This window comes from Ahaetulla prasina, chromosome 14 (assembly GCF_028640845.1).
Source record: "Ahaetulla prasina isolate Xishuangbanna chromosome 14, ASM2864084v1, whole genome shotgun sequence".
NCBI lineage: Eukaryota > Metazoa > Chordata > Lepidosauria > Squamata > Colubridae > Ahaetulla > Ahaetulla prasina.
Window position 1 is genome coordinate 21,541,425 of NC_080552.1, and position 18,453 is coordinate 21,559,877.

Consider the following 18,453-nt stretch of genomic DNA (forward strand, 5'->3'; position numbering starts at 1 on the left):
AGGTGGCCAAAGGATTTGAGTTTCCTCTTCAGGATCTGGCCTTCTAAAGAGCAGTCAAGGTTGATCTCCTCTAGGACTGACCGGTTGGATCGCCTTGCAGTCCAAGGGACTCGCAGGAGTCTTTTCCAGCACCAGAGTTCAAAGGCCTCAATTCTTTGGCGCTCAGCCTTCCTTATGGTCCAACTTTCACAGCCATCCATTGCAACTGGGACCACCAGAGCCCTGACTATATGCACTTTTGTTGGCAGGGTGATGTACTCTGCAGGTATTTCCACATAGAATGGGACAACTCACTATGGCTAACTCGCTGCAGGACAATTTCATGTATTTAAAATAAATAAAACCTTTTTGATTTTTGTCATTCACGTTTCATTCTGTCCTTTTGCAGCCTTTGATGACTCTATCCCACCGTTTCTTTGATATTAATATAACTCTTTGTCCTGCAGAGTTGAGCTATGGCGAGTTGTCATAGACCCGTGATGAACCTATGGCATGCGTGCCATAGCTGGCGTGCAGAGCCCCCTCTGCAGGCCCGCCAGCCGTCACCCCAGCCCAGCTCCACCGTGCATGTGCGTGTGCCTCCCACCGGCCAGCTGGTCTTCAAGTCTCTGTCACGCAGGGGTGGGGTGCATGAGGGGGGAGGCGCATGTCCATGCATGGGAGGGCGCATGGAGGGGGGTGCAGGTTGGTGCAAGAGGCTTTCCAGGCCCAAATCAGGGCGCAGCCCCCCCCCATCCCACTTTGGGCTTGGAAAGCCTCCTGCACCAACCTGGAAGCCAAAACAGGGCACGGGTGGGATGCGCGCATTGCATTTTGGGGGTTCTGGCACGCACTCGTGCATTTCCGCTTTGGGCACTTGGCACCAAAAGGTTAACCATCACTGTCATAGACCCATTCCTACGTACCTCCAGATGGAGGCTGCTACATAAGGAGCCCAAATAAACCTTCCTGTTGTGTCTGCGCCCTCCGAGCCAGGCCTCCTGCCAGAAAGTGACTTGGAAAGTGAGGGGGAAGGGCCGTCAGGACTTACCTCGGGAGCACCGGCTTCCCTGGCTCAGCTCCAGGAGCCAGAAACAGGCCAGGTGGAAGAGATAACGAGGCCTCCGCTCCTTGACTTTCCCCCTCAGGCCACGCCTCCAGACCCGGCTGACTGCAATCAGGCCTGGCTGGACCCTAGGTTTCGTAGGCAGGAGAGGAGGGAACAACAGAAGCAGGGGTGGGGCAGGCCTAGGAAGTGCTGAGTCATGAAGCCACACCCCACAGGATATAAAGGCAGCAAGAGCTGCTGTGCCTCTTCGTAGCCGGCAAATTAACTGCTTAACTAAGAGCTGAAGTACTGTTTGTTCCTGGGTGACTCATCGGTGTCGAGGGAGATAACAGAGACACTTGGCAGATGCTCGCTAGTTTGCTGCCAGAGCTGATACTGCCGGCTAATTAAGCCATCGCTCGGACGGAGGCGAGGGGGGACAGAACACTTCCGTTTTTTTCCCCAAGGGTTTCTTGAATGGAATTACCTAGATCAGGAGCATCTAATCTTGGCAAGGGTAAGACTTGTGGGCTTCAACTCCCAGAATTCCCCAGCCAGCAGAATTCTGGGTGTTGAAGTCCACAAGCCTTACCCTTGCCGAGATTAGATGCTCCTGATCTAGATGCGTAATTTTACAGTGATTAATTAGGAGCCGCATCCCGTTCAGCCCAAATTCAGCTGATCTCCCCCTCCCATGAATTGAAGCAGAACCAGCCAGGCTAGGAATAACCCACTGCCGAGTTAAAATTTTTCCCTCTTTGCTAGAATATTCTCAAATGCACAACTGAAATCAGTCGATTGAGAAGCGTTTTCTCACCGGTAGATTGAGGAAATGCTGTTTTGAGAGAGATGGGGAGAGAGAGAGAGAGACAGACAGACAGACAGATGGGTCTAGTGGTTAAAGATCACTGTTGTGAGAAAAATAGAAGGAAGAAAGAATATTGGGTATTTATTTTATTTATTTTTATCCCTTGCGTTCACCCCAAGTTTGTGTGAGTTTTGCACTTTGGTGCAAATGTCCATTAGCTCTTCTTTTGGTGTTTATTCTTCCTGTATGTGAGTTTTCAGTTTTAATTCGCTCCACCAGGCCCACTTTCTGGAGGTGCCTGGAAAAAGCAGCCTGCTTGCAGTCGTTCAGTTCTTACAGTTGGCCCCTTTTTCCAAGCTGGCCGGCGAACTCCAGCCCATCCATTCAGTAGCAATCTACTTTGTTCTCTTCCGCGTTCCCTGCAGCAGCCAGGATATCCTGCAGGAGAGACTGGGGATTCCTCTCCAGGTGATCGCTGCTCACATCCAGAGCCCTTCGCAAACCCTCCAGGTCCGTAGATTCTAGGATCAGGCGCAGCCTTTCTGGATCCTGGCAATCCTTTTCGGTGGCGGCGGCCCCGGCAGGAAGGCTCCAAAGAGAGCAGAAGGGTGTCTCTGTAGGAACTTCCTTTAGCGCGGCAGCATCTCCCGATGGCGATGATTTTAACGGGTGTTTGCCAAGAGCGGATTTCAGAGCCAAAAGGACCTCGCAGGCCTTGAGCGCCACGGGCCTGTCGCAGTCCTGAAGGCCTCTGAAAAGGAAGCCAAGCATTTGCATTTGGCAGAAGAGCTGCAGCACGTCGGCGAGATGCGCCGGCGTCTTGCCAAGTGAAGAACCAGACGAAGCAGAGCTCTCCCCGAGTCCGAACCGGCCAAAAGTCTGGGCGATGAAAACTCCCGCCAGTTCCAGAGCATTAATTTTGACTTCCCAGTCTAAGTCTCCATCCACAGCTTGAAGAGCTCGGGAAACGAACTCGGCGGGGTCCTCCCGGGCCTCAGGGTGTCCTTCCTTCAGCCAGTCAATAAAGATGCCGACGGCAGCTCGGCGAGGAAAACCTTCGGCATCCGAAGACAGGATTTCCAGCAAGCGAGCGGCCCCGACGCAGATCTGGGGAACAAGCGGACAGAGAGAATCTCAAAAGGAAAAAATTGGCATCTTTTTTTTATTTATTTGCATTTATATCCCGCCCTTCTCCGAAGACTCAGGGCGGCTTACACTATGTTAGCAATAGTCTTCATTCTATTTGTATATTTATATACAAAGTCAACTTATTGCCCCCAACAATCTGGGTCCTCGTTTTACCTACCTTATAAAGGATGGAAGGCTGAGTCAACCTTGGGCCTGGTGGGACGTGAACCTGCAGTAATTGCAGGCAGCTGCTGTTAATAACAGACTTCATTAGCAGTCTGAGCCACAGAGGCCCATGAGGTCTCTGTATGAGTATGCGGCGGCAGCCCAAAAAACCAATGCAGTCCTAAACTGCATTAACAGAGGGATACAATCAAGACACTCTATAAAGCCGTAGTAAGACCACACCTAGAGTACTGCACCCAGTTTTGGTCCCCACACTATAGAAAAGATGCTGAGACTCTGGAAAGAGTGCAGAGAAGAACAACCCGGATGATGAGGGGACTGGAGGCTAAAAGATACGATGAACAGTTGCAGGAACTGGGCATGGCTAGTCTAGTGAAGGACCAGGGGAGACAGGATAGCAATCTTCCAATGTTTGAGGGGCTGCCACAGAGAGGAGGAAGGGGGTCAAGCTATTTTCCAAAGCACCTGAAAGCCAGAGAAGGAATCATGGATGGAAACTGAACAGGGAGAGATTCAACCTGGAAATAAGGAGAAATTTTTTGACAGTGAGAACAATCGACCCATGGAACAGAAGTTGCCTTCGGAAGTTGTAGGAGCTTCATCACTGGAAGCTTTCAAGAAGACAGTGGATTGCCATCTGTCAGAAACGGTGTAGGGTCTCCTGCTTGGGTGGCGGGGGGGCTGGACTAGATGACCTACAAGGTCTCTTCCAACCCTGTCAATGTGTTAATGGGTAGAGAAATGGGGAGTTAAAGCCTCAGGTTGCGCACAAGTGTCGTACCTCTTTGGTGTTCTCGTTCCTTTTGACAAGAGGCGCTTCTGGACCAGAGTGGGCCATGAGGGAGAAACGGCCCCAGGTTTTCACGGCGCTGGCACGCACGTAGCTCTCGGGGTCATTCAGGAGACCTTCCAAAAGGATGGGCAACTCCGAAGAGAGCAGCTCTTGCCAAAACCAGTCTAGCCCTGTGTAAGGAAATGGCACTGCTAAAATACAAGTCAGTCTCGAACTTACAACAGTCCACTTAGTGCCCATTCGAAGCTACGACACTGAAAAAAAAAAGCCTTTTTTCACGCTTGCAACTGTCGCAGCATCCCCGTGATCCAAATTCAACGGATTCATATTTAGGACGGTGGCATCGTCCCGGAATCACTGGATCACCTTTGGACAAAGCCAGCGGGGCAGCCGGATTCCCTTCACAAGCTGGCTGCTAACTTAACAACTGCAGCGACTTACTTAAGTCGTTCCATCCCCACAATCAGGAAAGACTTAAGAAATTCCTCTCAAGGTTCCTGGAGGTTCAAAGCTGCCTCCGGAGGAAAAAAAAAACCCCCATCATTCCCAGCCCATTTGCTGCAGTCTGGTCTGGAGGTTTTGTGTCACTCGACACAGCTGCTGAAATGCTACGTTGTGGGAGCTTCATCTCTGGAAGCTTTCAAGAAGAGACTGGGCTGCCATCTGTCAGAAATGGGGCAGGGTCTCCTGCTTGGGTAGGTAGGGGGTTGGACTAGATGACCCACAAGGTCCCTTCCGACTCTTGTTCATCTGTACACCTTGGTGCTCCCCTACCTCTCAAACGCTTCATCGCCAGGCTGAGAAACTCCAGGGAGGAATCGCGTACTTCCCAGCTTGGACTGCACAGATGTTTCCGTAACACCTGCAGTGTATCTTCAAAGAAAAAGAGAGAAAATTGCAGGTTGGAGAACTTGCCTCTCCTTTCTAATCCCCCACTCAATGCAGGTCGAACGGAGGAAATAATAGTGGCTTAAAATCTAAGCCTTCCGGCTCTGAAAAATTAAATATCTGAACTGCAAGGGAAAAAAAACCCCACCAATATTGGGCAGTTAGCATGGATCAGCTGCAGGGACCCGCCTTCCCTACCCTAGCCCTGTCCAGATGTGCTGGTCAGTGCCATCCCCAAACATCTGCAAGATTGAGGAAGGCTGGAGTAGCGGATTCCTTTCTGACCAGTTAGCCCAAGCTCGTGTGTGTCTCGTCTAGTCCCGCTATTTACACCTCTGAGAAACTTTCGGTGTTGCTGGAAATCGGCAAGGGAGACGGAAGGTTGCAAGGCACCCAGAAGCCACTTTAGGGTTCCTTGAAGGGCTTTCTTCAAAATCTGGAAGGAAGTGGAAAGATATTTAATTTATAACTGTGTTTCCCCAAAAGTGAGACCGGGCCTTATATTAATTGTCACTCCAAAGGATGCATCAGGGCTTATTTTCTGGTTAGATCTTATTTTTGAGGAAATACGGTACTAAGTGCCTGCCTGGCTGACGATTGTTGAACCCGAAATGGACATATGTGAAGCCATTTTAGTCAGCTTTATAGTATACTCATTTATTCCTTCTCTTTCTCTCTGTTTTGTAAGGTGTTTTTTTCCAGGCTTGCCACATTCTTAAGGTGGGAGGAGGGAATAGATAGTGAGCATTGTTTTGGCTTGTCAGGGGTCTGCAACCTTAACCATTCAAAGAGCCATTTGGACCCGTTTCCCACAGAAAAGAAAACACCGGGAGCCACAAAACCCTTCCCCGTGTCTATTTCTTGAATGCCACAAAACTAGCCTATGTAGCTGAATTAAACATTCTGTTTCCTTATGAAACTTTTATTTTCTTAGATTTATCCATGGTAGGCCTACTGGGGGTTGAAAAGCTCAATAAACTGTGTTTATTGGCAGGTGTTGTACATTGGTGGTTGTGATGCGTATTTTGAATGACAGGGAGCCGAGGTTGCTGATCCCTGGGCTAGGTGATCTTCTTTCCCATGGGAACGGAGGCTGTCCCTGCTGAGAGCAAAAGGTGGAGTTTGATGACATCGGACAAGGTGGATTTGGCTTTTATGGGGGAATGTGACTTTTGTGGGATCTTTCTAAATTTCAATATTATGTGGTGTAATTCGGGTTTGTGTCAGATCCAGAATGACAACCGTCTTTGTCAATTTCACGCCTACCTAAATAAATTTGCTTTGGAAGGTGGACTTCGCCAACCCTTTTTTGAATGGGTTTCATCACTTGGAAACCTGACAACAATCTTAACTGGGGCTTATTTTTGGGGGTGGGTGGGGCTTATATTATGAGCATCCTGAAAAATCATGCTAGGGCTTCTTTTCTGGTTGGGTCTTATTTTGGGGGGAAATACGGTATTAAATGCACCCATCTGGCTGACGATCTTAACTGGGGCTTATTTTTTGGGTAGGGCTTATATTAAGAGCATCTTGAAAAATCATGCTAGGGCTTCTTTTCTGGTTGGGTTTTATTTTCAGGGAAACACGGTATTACAACGGGTACGGCCGCAGCCTTGAGTGATTTGTAACAGTATGAAAAGCAGGGTATAACTAACTAAGGAACACCAGAAGCTGCTGATCTCCCAGCAGAGGTGATAACTCTCTCTGGCTTTTATTCCCATTTCTCGTCCAAAGGAAAAGCATCCGCCCCCTCTCTAAGCAGCAATCTTAGTAAATAAGAGACTTCCTTACAAAAGACAAGAGAAAGCCCTGGTACAATCCTGCACTCACCACTGGACTGCTGTCGGGACTCCGTAAGTATGTCAGGAGAACGTCAAACACTTGCAGCCTTTCTTCGTCGTGAACGGACGCTAAATACAGAGAACAAACATTTTAATTGTGTCTGGCCCGTTCCACTTCCAATTCAGCCTGGATTTCATTCCCAATGCTACTTTTCGGAGTTTATAACGGGAACAGTTGCTCCGTAGTTAGTATCCTAGTATTAGTATCCTATGACTATCACGAAGTGTTGTACGTTATGATTCTTGACGAATATATTTTATTTTTTTCCTTACGTACACTGAGAGCGTATGCACCAGAGACAAATTTCTTGTGTGTCCAATCACACTTGGCCAATAAAGGATTATATTCTATTCTTTATCTTATCTTATCCTATCCTATCTTCTATTCTATTCTATTCTATTCTATTCTATTCTATTCTTTCTATTCTATCCTATCCTATCGATTCTTAACAAATATATCTTGTCTTTTTATGTACACTGAGAGCATATGCACCAGAGACAAATTCCTTGTGTGTCCAATCACACTTGGCCAATAAAGAATCGAATCCTATCCTATCCTATCCTATCCTATCCTATCCTATCCTATCCTATCCTATCTTCTTTCCTATTCTATCCCCTATTCTATTCTATTCTATTCCATCTTCTGTCCTATCCTATCCTATCCTACCCTACATCCTATCCTATCCTCTATCCTATCCTATCCTATCTTCTATCTCAGGGGTCTCCAACCTTGGTCCCTTTAAGACTTGTGGACTTCAACTCCCAGTCCCTCAGCCAGCAAAGCTTCTGGGGGTTGAAGTCCACAAGTCTTAAAAGGACCAAGGTTGGAGACCCCTATCCTATCCTATCCTATCCTATCCTATCCTATCTTCTATCCCAGGGGTCTCCAACCTTGGTCCCTTTAAGACTTGTGGACTTCAACTCCCAGAGTCCCTCAGCCAGCAAAGCTTCTGGGAGTTGAAGTCCACAAGTCTTAAAAGGTTGGAGACCCCTATTCTATCCTATCCTATCCTGTCCTGTCCTATCCTACTCTACTCTACTCTACTCTAAAGAGTGACAGCAAACATGGGCCTGACAAAAACATTCCTTATGTTCAGTTTGCCCCAAATAAGTTGCTTTTGAGGGGGGAAAAGAGCTTTGGATTTCTTCTGCTTTTTATTCCTATTGACTATTGTTGGTGTTTGATTGCATGGTAGAACAGGATTTTTTTTTTTAAAAAAATGCATATTTTGAAAACTGCTCCACTGTCAGAACGGCATTATCTACACCGAACAGACAAAACATGGCAGTTTCCATAGATGCTTGGAAGCTAAGAGTTGCTCAATTATTTATAATTCTGTCCCTTTAAATAAATGTCACAACAAATTGAATACTGGCAGTACCTACAATGAAAAGTGGGATAATAAAGCCACTTTCCTAACCCTGATTTATGAAACTTCTAATCTTGACAGTTAACGGCAAAGAACCCTGAAGAGTGAGAAACATTTATGGAGAGAATTTCTGGCAGGGTTGCAATTCTTCGACAATTGGGTATCCAAATACAAACCACATTCCTACTTACCAGCCCATCGCGAGAGTGCTCCCAGGAGGCTGAGGGCTGCCCTCTGGACTCGAAAGCTGCCAATCAAGAGGTGGCCTAGTGTAGAGCCAAAGGAGGAGGACGACACAGCCTGGCCGGCGCAAAACTGTAGTACGGTCACCACGGAGCATAGCAAAGGCTTATGGGGAAAGTCCACCGCCAAGCACGCCTGGAGAAGCAACAGACAGGGGTGTCCTAATCTAGTTTAATCAGAGCTGTAACTCTGTAGACCAGGGTTGCTCAACTGTGGGAACTTTAAGCCACTGGTGAAATCCTCCGCGGATTGCCATCCGTTCACTGCCCGTGCATGCACAATGCGCACCAAAAGTGCGCTGCATATGCCGCATGCACAGTGGCCCAAAAGCAGTGTGTGCATGTGTCGTGTCCCACTCCTCCGCTGACGGCCGGGTCAGGGAAATCCGAATCAGGCATGCCTCTGCAGCTCTGCCAAAGTCCTAGCAAAGTTCTCAAGGCAGGCAGGAGACCAGAAAGTGATTTCAGAAAGATAAGGTAGACTTTGCCTGACTCAGAGAATGCCAGAAAGCAGATCCTTTATATAGGCCATGGGGTGTGGCTCCATGACCCAGCACTTATCCTGGCCTGCCCCTCCCTTCCTTCTGTTGCCTCCGCCTATCAAGTCTTCTGACGCGAGGGTCACTCCAGTCGGCAGCTGTTGGTAATTGAGCTTCCTCAGGCTCACATGCTGTGGGGGAGGGGTCTAGTTGCTCCGTTTGCCTGGGCATGGAGCCAGAGCTGGGGGCCGGAGGCACTTCTTCGGCCTGTCTGGGCATGGAGCCAGGGCTGGGGCCGGGAGGCATGCTAGGACATTCCTCAGCGTTCGGAAGCAGATAAGATGGGCCCGGCTGCGGGGAAAGCGGACAAGGCACAACAGCATGCACACTGTACACCAAATGCACACTGCGCACGCATGTACAATGCATGCCACACGTGCGCTCTGCCCGGAAAAAGAAGGCTTAACAAGGTAAGTAGAACAGTGAGGGGCGGGGAACAGCTGTGCCGCGCAAGTTAGATTCGCTAGAAAGCAGGATTTCCTGCTTTCTAGCGAATATAAATCGCGCGGCACAGCTGATTGTCAGAAATATAGATGAACCGGTAGCTTTTTCTTTTTTACTATCAGTCACCCAAACCGGTAGCATTTATCACTACCAGTTCGCTCGAACCGGTGAGAACCGGTACCATTTCACCCCTGCTTTAAGCTCTGTGGACTTCCCAGAATCCCACAGTTAGCATTTATGGACTTCAAATCCCCAGAATTCCCCACGCTTGGGAAATTTCCAGGCTTCACATCTGGAAAAGGACGAGGGAGTCTTTTGGGAAAACCCGAACTCGCAGAAGGCCCCCGGAAGCCTATTTGCTCTGTGTGAAGACACTGAAGAAGCTTCTGGGATGAGAAGCGAAACGTTTTCGAGGCAAAAAAAAATTCAGGAAAGCCCAGTTGCCTTTTGGAAAAAGCACCTTTGGAGCCACACGATGACTTGGACGATGGAGAATCTTAATAGACAGGTCAAGAGCGCCCGCTTTTTCCTTACCGTCTCCTGGATCTCCTCGAGATGAGCCATCGTCTGACACAAGAGACTGGTAGAGAGAAGAGTATCTACAGAGGAAGCATCTGAAAGCGTGGGATGAAATGACAATTTTCAGACAAAAGGCATCTCTGACACAGCTGGACAAACCTCCACAAACAGGTGAGCTCCCACACATTGATCCTACAACGCACTGGGGCTGTTCTAAACCCAGTCTCCAGATAATCCAAGGGCCTCTTTTTTCCCTACCCACCCATTCTGTCTTAACGCAGGAGGGGTCCCCAAACTGTGGGCTACGGCCCACTAATGGGCCACAAGAGGTTTGCAACCGGGCCGTGGAAATGGCCAGTGAGTACACACACAGGCACATCCCCACTTGCACAAGGTAATTGCATGCATGTCCCTACTTTGACCCAGCTCCCCAAACACGACAAACCCTCTGACATGAACACAAAAGATTCCTTTATTAGGAATGCTGGCAGCTGGGGCAAAAAGTTTCTCTTGCGGGCTAACAAGTCTGTCCGGCAGGGAGATGAATAGTTGTCTGCCGTATCTATTCATCTCCAGCCCCTGCCTTTTATCCCCAGAGCTAGGGTGGGGCCTTGCTAGCAGTGGTAGCTCTTCCGTCCCAAGGACCGGCCCATAGATTTCCACTGCTCTCCTCTCCTCTGCCTTCTGTGCATCTGCGTGTCAGGCACTGGACCCAGCTGTTTCTCCTCTTCCTCATCAGCCACCTCCAGACCTGGGGGCTGTTGACTCTCCATCTGAGGGCTGATGGACAGCTCAGCTTCTGTCTCTCTCTCTCTGTCTCTTTGCAAGCTCCATACCCTCTTCCCCCCCAGAGCTCTTTGTTTGCCTTGATGCTGACCCTGACTCCCACACCGCCTCCTCCCCCTCCTCCTCCTCTGAGTCGGCTGCTGGAGGGGCCGGCGGCCGACAGGCCACAACACTCCCATTTAAGCGAGTGGCAGGCATACGTGCACACCGCTCGCACAAATGGTACTATGGGCGCACACACCTGCAAGCCCCTTGTGCAAAACCATCCCCTTCCCCCCCCCCCGCCCCCAGGTCCGCAAAGCCATCAACATTGGGAGACTCCGGTCTAAAGGATACAGGCATTAATAAGACTGTGTTGTATCACTCACTCGGGGAGGTGGCTAAGTGATGCGAAGTGGCTCGCAAGATGCAGTCCATAGGCTGGAGCAAAACAGCCAGACTCTGGGCTCTGACGGCCTGCGGGCTTGAAGAAGAGAAAAAGTTTGCTTTGCGTGCACGAAGATTAGAGCTTTCCCTTGGTTTCACGTCTGTCAAAAGTTTATTACGCAAATCAAAAATCCCTTAACGTGAAACCACACAACAGGCCTACACACACACATTGTGTTTCAAATTTATAAGAGGGATACGTTACTTTGGTTTAACTCGCTACCTTCTACAAATTCTACCATCTTTAGAACTATAGAAAAGACGTTCAAAACGTCAGAGTGGAGAAAAGGGGAAGAGCCAGGAGCAGAAAGGGCCTCTGGTTTTTACGACTTTGAGCTCATGCAGCACCTTAAGCCAACGTTTTTCCAATAAGCCATGATTGTCTGGGCTCACCTTACTGAACATGTGATGGGCAAACCCAATTCCCACCCAATAGGACCTGCAATCTCAGACTCAGGGGCCTCTATGGCTCAGACTGCTAATGCAGTCTGTTATTAACAGCAGCTGCCTGCAATTACTGCAAGTTCTAGTCCCACCAGGCCCAAGGTTGACTCAGCCTTTCATCCTTTATAAGGTAGGTAAAATGAGGACCCAGATTGTTGGGGGCAATAAGCTGACTTTGTATATAATATACAAATAGAATGAAGACTATTGCTAACATAGTGTAAGCTGCCCTGAGTCTTCGGAGAAGGGCGGGATATAAGTGCAAATTTAAAAAAAAAACCTTTGATCATGCCTGAAAAAGAGCTTAAGTATGACCTCCGGAAGAAAAGTGGAATTGGAATCTGCGGCTAAACAAGCAAAATGCTTAGCAAACCCCTCAATGAGGCTCCTTCATTATTGAATATTACTATTCTAGAAATCCTGGGAGTTGGAAGTCCACATCTCTTACAGTTACCGACTGCATGAGATCACAGCCTCTTTTCTACAGCATTCATTCCTACCATGCCTCGAGCTTCAAAAGTCCATGTGCCAGAGGGCCGGCTTGAGCCAGGCTGATATTCTTCAGGGCGAGGGCCACCTGCTTCCAAAGGCTGCATTCATGAGAGCGAAATGCAGGAGACCTATTGGAGGAAGAATGACCTGTGGGAAGAGCTTAAATCATCTGCGAGACTTAAAGCACCCACTTCATCTCTTTCTCCCTCCAATGCAATGAGTGCTCACACGTTTCCCTATATGACCCATTTTTTTTTTGTACTGAGCGTCAGTAGTTGAAACAGAAGTCCCAGCAGTGTAGGATCATCCATGATAGACAAGAACAATGTGTTGTGGTCCGCCAGCAGCCTGCGGAGCTGGCAACGGAGTCAGACAGCGATGAGGCTGAGGAAGAACATGGGCCAGTCCTGGAGGCTGGGGAAGGCCCGGATGAGGGCTCTGCGTCAGAGGCAGAGGTGGGGCCAGGGCCATCTGGGAGTGAGGTGCGGACTCCGGAGCCTCCAGAGGCTGACAGTAGTAAGGCAGAGGAACAGGAGGAGCCTGTTCCTAATGCACACATGAGAAGAGCTGCCAGAAGCTGAGATCCAACTCTCTATTTTGTTAGTTGAAACCCGAACGGGCAAGAACAATGCAAGAGCCCTACCTACAATCGCCATCCCACCATCTTAACCAATTTTAATCTTAAACAATAACTTATGGACCCCTCTCTTACCTTGCCATGCTAAGGAACAAATCAACCAACCAGGGTCCGGCTTGGATGGGCTCTTCCATCAGGACAGCTTCCACTGTTTCTGCTATGCGTGACCACAAGATTTCAGTCCAGGCATCCTGGTTGTGTTCGAATAACATTATTAAGAGCTTCAGGGAGTGCTTGATCCGAGACGTAGAGCGGGACATCAGAGCCTCCTCAACACGGGCGACCATCATCCGAGCACAAGCCGGCCAATCGCAGTCTTTGGAACTGAGAAGACGAGACGGTTCGGACTCCACGGAGAAAATGAGCAGGCGGGCAAGAAGCCGGTTGGCTCCCGCGGCGATGAAGAGGCTGGGGTCTCCTTGAAGAGTGAAGATCACATCCAGAGCTCCTGTGGGCAGCAATAAGCGATGTCAGAGGGTTTACAGCGGGGCTACTCTTTTGAGACAACCCAGGAGCAAAATACAGGACACAGAGATTTGACTTACAAACACATCATCTTACAGTCTTACACTTACAATTAATCCGTGGAACTACCTGCCTCCGGAAGTTGTGAATGCTCCAACACTGGAAGTTTTTAAGAAGATGTTGAATAACCATTTGTATGAAGTGGTGTAGGGTCTCCTGCCTAAGCAGGGGGTTGGACTAGAAGACCTCCAAGGTCCCTTCCAACTATTCTATTCTATTCTATTCTATTCTATTCTATCCTATCCTATCCTTATCCCATCCCATCATCCAATCCAATCCCATTCCATCCTATCCTCTTCTCTATTATCCTATCCTATCCTATCCTATCCTATCCTATCTATTATTCTCTTCTCTTCTCTTCTCTTCTCTTCTCTTCTCTTCTCTTCTCTTCTCTATTCTAATTCTATAGAAAACTCTCTTGGGGATGAACATAAGCAAGATGCTTGGATTTAGTGCTGAAAACAACACTGTAATCATTAGGACTTTGGTTAAATGACATACAATATTTCTTTTTCTTTTTCAATCCTTTTGATTCTACCGCATCATCGTTGTTGCATGGGACAAAAGATAACATTTCAGAGACGAGACTGTCTAACCAAGGACGATCCGTATTCGTTAATACAGAAAACTCCTGGGCCCCCAATTCTTTGTCGTAGGAAGTCTCCAACGTGTCACTTACAGGAGCAGAAATTGTTGCACAGGTAGTCCTTGACTTATGTCTGGTTGCTTAGCAATTGTTAGAAGTCACCGACTGCTGCAGAGCAGAAAGGTTGTTAAAACCGGGGCACAGGCCTGTGCTTAATGAGAGGCACGGCTTACGACCGTAATTCTGGAATCGATTACAGTCGTAAGTCAAGGACTTCCTTGTATGGGATCCAGGATAGGAGAGTCCGCCTGGGACAAGCCGATCTTAGGGGAGGAAAAGTCTAAACTTGCCAGAGTTGCAGAGGAACTGGAAGGTGCTGTAATGTTGTAGCATGACGTAGGCGCCTTGCACCCAGCCGCTCCGAATGGTCATGTCCTCCCAGAGAGGGCTGCCCAGGGGACCTGCTTCTCCGAAGGCTCCAAACACCACCTCCCGTTGCTGACGCAAGAGAAAAAGAAAAGACATGGCAGCTTTCGTTTGAAATCCTGAGGTTTCCCTGGTTTACTGCACCTTACATTTTCCTCCTGGGTGAAGCTTATCTACATTTGAAATGAAATTCTTTGGAGCAAAGCCTGGAATTTGCATGGCTCATTGGGGGGCACTGTGAAACAATAGACATCTTGATAATTTCAGAAAGGAAAGGGGAGGGAAAGGGAAGGGAGAAGGGAGCGAGGGAAAGGAAAGGAAGGAGGGAGGAAAGGAAAGGAGGAAGGGAAGGAAGAGGGAAAGAAGCAGAAGGAAAGGGAAGAGGGAGGGAGGAAAGAGGGGAGGAGGGAAGGAAGGAAAGAAAGAAAAAAAGAGAAAGAAAGAGAAAGAAAGAAAGAAAAAGAAAGAGAAAGAGAAAAAAAGAGAAAAAGAAAGAAAGAGAAAGAAAAAAAGAGGGGAAGGAAGGAAGGAAGGAAGGAAGGAAGGAAGGAAGGAAGGAAGGAAGGAAGGAAGGAGCTTTCTCCTGGACTCCGTCAACTTCCTGACCTCCGGACCTTTCGCCGCGAGCTGCAGACATATTTATTCTTCCGAGCAGGACTGGCATAAAACGGGTTTTTAAATTGGATTTTAAATGGGGTTTTAAATTATGTATTTTATAATTAAATTATTGTCTATATGGAATAAGTTTTTTAATTGGTTTTTATCGTATTGTATTGTATTTTATCTGGCTGTTAACCGCCCTGAGTCCTTCGGGAAATGGGTGGTATAAAAATTAAAATATTATTATTATTATTATTATTATTATTAAAGAAAGAAAGAGAGTTGCATTGCCAGATCAGCCTCTTGCTACTTTGAAGGATGCCTCACAGCTGCGGCTGAGAAATCCTGGCCCATCCATCCGGGCTCTGCCATAGACATTCAAACTGGTGGAATCCTTTTGCGTTTGAACGAAATCTGCAGTTTCTAAATCGCGCAGAAGAAAGGAAAAAACGGGGTATGGTATTTTCTTCTCCCCTCGCTCAGTAAGTACGCCTGCATCGGAATGGATCTCTGCGTGTCTGACTAACCTGCAGATACTGGAAGCTGCTTTCGGAAGCTGCAAAGATCCCCGTGAGCCTCAGGACAAAAGACAGGAGGACAGGATCTGGTTCCCCTTGTTTCAGCACCACAAGGATCAACTCGATCAGACACGGGTTCTCTTTTAACACCAGCAAACTAGGCCCTGGAAGGAGAAGGAAAGGGGCGGGAAAATAACAGGTAGTTCTCAATTTATGACCAGTCCAAGTTACGACGGACCTCCCCAGAACTACTTATGACCCAGTTTCGAAATCTGACGGCCACACATACACACTGCTTCAATGCGATTCCATTTTCCGTGCTCAGTAAACCAGCCTGCATTTATGGCTGTGGCAGGCGTCCTGCAGTCAAGTGACCACAATTTTTAAGCATTTTTCCCCCCCAGAAAATGGTGTTTGCTTCCCGTCTCTGGCAGAAAACACCCACAGGCTAAAATGGACTCATTTTTAACAATTATTATATATAATATAACAACAGAGTTGGAAGGGACCTTGGAGGCCTTCTAGTCCAACCCCCTGCCCAGGCAGGAAACCCTACACCACTTCAGACAAATGGTTATCCAACATCGTCTTTAAAATTTCCAGTGTTGGAGCATTCACAACTTCTGCAGGCAAGTCGTTCCACTTATTAATTGTTATAACCGTCAGGAAATTTCTCCTTAGTTCTAAGTTGCTTCTTTCTTTGATCAGTTTCCACCCATTGCTTCTTGTCCTGCCCTCAGGTGCTTTGGAGAACAGCCTGACTCCCTCTTCTTTGTGGCAACCCCTGAGATATTGGAACACTGCTATCAGGTCTCCCCTAGTCCTTCTTTTTATTAAACTGGACATACCCAGTTCCTGCAACCGTTCGTCATATGTTTTAGCCTCCAGTCCCCTAATCATCTCTATTGCTCTTCTCTGCACTCTTTCCAGAGTCTCAACATCTTTTTTACATCGTGGCGACCAAAACTGAATGCAGTATTCCAAGTGTGGCCTTACCAAGGCATTATAAAGTGGTACTAACACTTCACGTGATCTTGATTCTATCCCTCTGTTTATGCAGCCCAGAACTGTGTTGGCTTTTTTAGCAGCTGCTGCACACTGCTGGCTCATATCTAAATGATTATCCACTAGGACTCCAAGATCCCTCTCACAGGTACTACTATTGAGCAAGGTGCAATGTTTCACTTAACAACAAAGGCAACAAACTGCATTCCTATTTGGTTTGGTGGCAGCAGTGCCTCAGATAGAAAGTCCATACAGAGAGTGGTGAGGACAGCGGAGAAGATTATAGGAAGCTTGCTTCCCAAATTCAGAATACTGATAATAAGCACTAAGTTAGACTAACAAAGCACTGTTAGAGACCCCACACACCCACTCCACGGCCTGTTTCTGTTGCTCCCCTCTGGGAAGAGGATTCAAAGTATTTCTGTCCTGTAACAGCTTTGTTCCCTAGGCCAGGGGTCAGCAACTTGCGGCTCTGGAGCCTTATGTGGCTCTTTTATCCCTCTGCTGCGGCTCCCTGTAAACAGTCGGCTCCACAATTGATAGGGCTTTCGGTTAGGGCAGGTATAGGAAAAAGGACACTGCTAAGAGGAGACTCTATGGTGGGGGAACTGGACTTCTGGCCGGCTCTAAAATTGAATGGGGGGGGGCTTCCGGTTAGGACCTTTGTGGCTCTTTGAGTGTTTAAGGTTGCCGACCCCTGCCCTAGGCCACCCACCTCGTAAACTCATAAGATTTGTTTTTTTCTCGCCATGTACTTGTGTAGATCCAAACTAGACTGAGTTGTTTGTGTCATATAATATATGTGGGTATATCCATAATTTTGTATTTATGTATTTATTTATTTTGTCATGGTTATGTAGGGTATATTGGAGGTGATGACCCTTTAAAAGCTGTATGCAATGAAATTTCATTTTAATGAAATTAAATTAGTGTACATTCAAAGTGACAATGAAGTTGTATTGCATTGCATTTGCATTTGCATTGCATTGCATTTGCATTGCATTGCATTGCATTGCATTGCATTCGCTTCATGACTGTGGCATTTGCTCAACAAGTGCGGAAGCAAGAGAGGAGTCCCACTCAACGGGCTAGCTTGGCATCCCAGTAGCATCTCACAACAGAAATAGACTTCTTTATTGGCCAAGTGTGAACAGACACCGGTGCAGAAGCTCTCAGTGTACATGCAAGCAACAAATGATAAATCCTAATCATGAAATACAATCCTCAAAAAAATCATAGGTACCAACATTCAGGGAGGGTCATAGGATACCAAATAAAGCAACCAACATTAACCACAGGATACAAACAACGAAGCGACAGTCCAAAGATGCTAAAGGAGCAATTCCAAAACTTTTTAATCTCAAGCAAGCCAAGGTGGTGACTACAGGGGGGGGGGGATCTCTTGATGCCAAAACTAATCTTTGCAACGTCTCCATCACTTGCCCTCCTCTAGCATCCCAGGGTGGGGTTTCCTTGCAACACGTCCCCCCCTCCACACACACTTCCCCAATGCAAACTAAGTGCCAACTCACCAGCGCTGCTGGCCAGAGCCTTAAACCAGTCCAGCAGTTTTTCCAGACAAGTGTCGTCCGCCACGAGGTGCCCAGGATCGGCCAGGACGGCGCAAACGGAAGGCAAAAGCTGGGAACATTTTGCATCCATGGGGAGCAAGGAGCCTCGCGGGCTGTTCTTGCAAAAACAAAAGGAGGCGAAGCCCCAGAAAACAAAGCTTAATATTCACAGTCTTATAGAGAACCTCCTTAGCTGCTCCAGTGCGGGAACTTTTAAAAACTTTTTAAAAACTAAAGTTCCCCCACTGCTACGTTGATACTCCGTGTTTAATGGCAGACACGCGTCCGCCCCGATCGTCTGAACGCCAGCCCGTCTTTCTCGCGCAGGGAATTGAACCGGCTGGTGGCCCCCAAATGCAAGCAGCGTTGCTGGGGAAGGGGCGGGAAGAGACGACCCCGGCCCCAATATAGGTTTCTTAGTGGGATAGAGCCTCCTGCAAGAGCCCGGAGTCCTGCAAAAGGCTCCGCTTGCAAGAAAAACGAGGCGTGCAAGCGAGCAGAGCATGCAACCCACCCGCTGCAAACTCGCGGCCGCGAACTACAGGGGCTCGTCTTCTCTGCGCAGTTCCCTCCTGTTCCGGGCATGCGCAGAAGGGCGAGTGAAGCTCGCCTCTCCCTGACGAGGCCAGGATTTGCCCTTTCCTCCCGTCGG

The 18,453-nt window shown here is 48.0% G+C and overlaps 1 protein-coding gene across 2 annotated transcripts; it reads right to left on the reverse strand.

Moving 5' to 3' along the window:
* Window positions 1-1,966: 1,966 nt before the first annotated feature.
* On the reverse strand, window positions 1,967-18,360 carry BRAT1 (BRCA1 associated ATM activator 1). Of its 2 annotated transcripts, none has more exons than XM_058157709.1 (13): window positions 17,763-18,360; window positions 15,235-15,389; window positions 14,032-14,179; window positions 12,646-13,018; window positions 11,942-12,061; window positions 10,940-11,034; window positions 9,801-9,880; window positions 8,233-8,419; window positions 6,661-6,740; window positions 5,164-5,266; window positions 4,717-4,815; window positions 3,931-4,112; window positions 1,967-2,942 (listed from the first exon to the last, which is right to left on the reverse strand). In XM_058157709.1, the coding sequence occupies exons 1-13, from the start codon at window positions 17,890-17,892 to the stop codon at window positions 2,220-2,222; spliced, it is 2,475 nt and encodes an 824-aa protein (XP_058013692.1). In that variant the 5' UTR covers window positions 17,893-18,360; the 3' UTR covers window positions 1,967-2,219. The 2 variants fall into 2 exon arrangements, with proteins under 2 accessions (XP_058013692.1, XP_058013691.1); XM_058157708.1 differs by having other exon boundaries at window positions 5,116-5,266.
* Between the last annotated feature and the right edge of the window lie 93 nt (window positions 18,361-18,453).

Bases quoted from the DNA above. Each gene is read 5' to 3' on its own strand.
- BRAT1 (XM_058157708.1), bottom strand. From the start codon at position 17,892: ATGGATGCAAAATGTTCCCAGCTTTTGCCTTCCGTTTGCGCCGTCCTG. The intron at 13,019-14,031 runs GCAAGTTTAGAC...TGCTGCCCACAG, and splicing joins CCAGTTCCTCTGCAACTCTG to GAGCTCTGGATGTGATCTTC. The intron at 4,816-5,115 runs GTCAGAAAGGAA...TTTTCTTTGAAG, and splicing joins ACACGAGCTTGGGCTAACTG to ATACACTGCAGGTGTTACGG.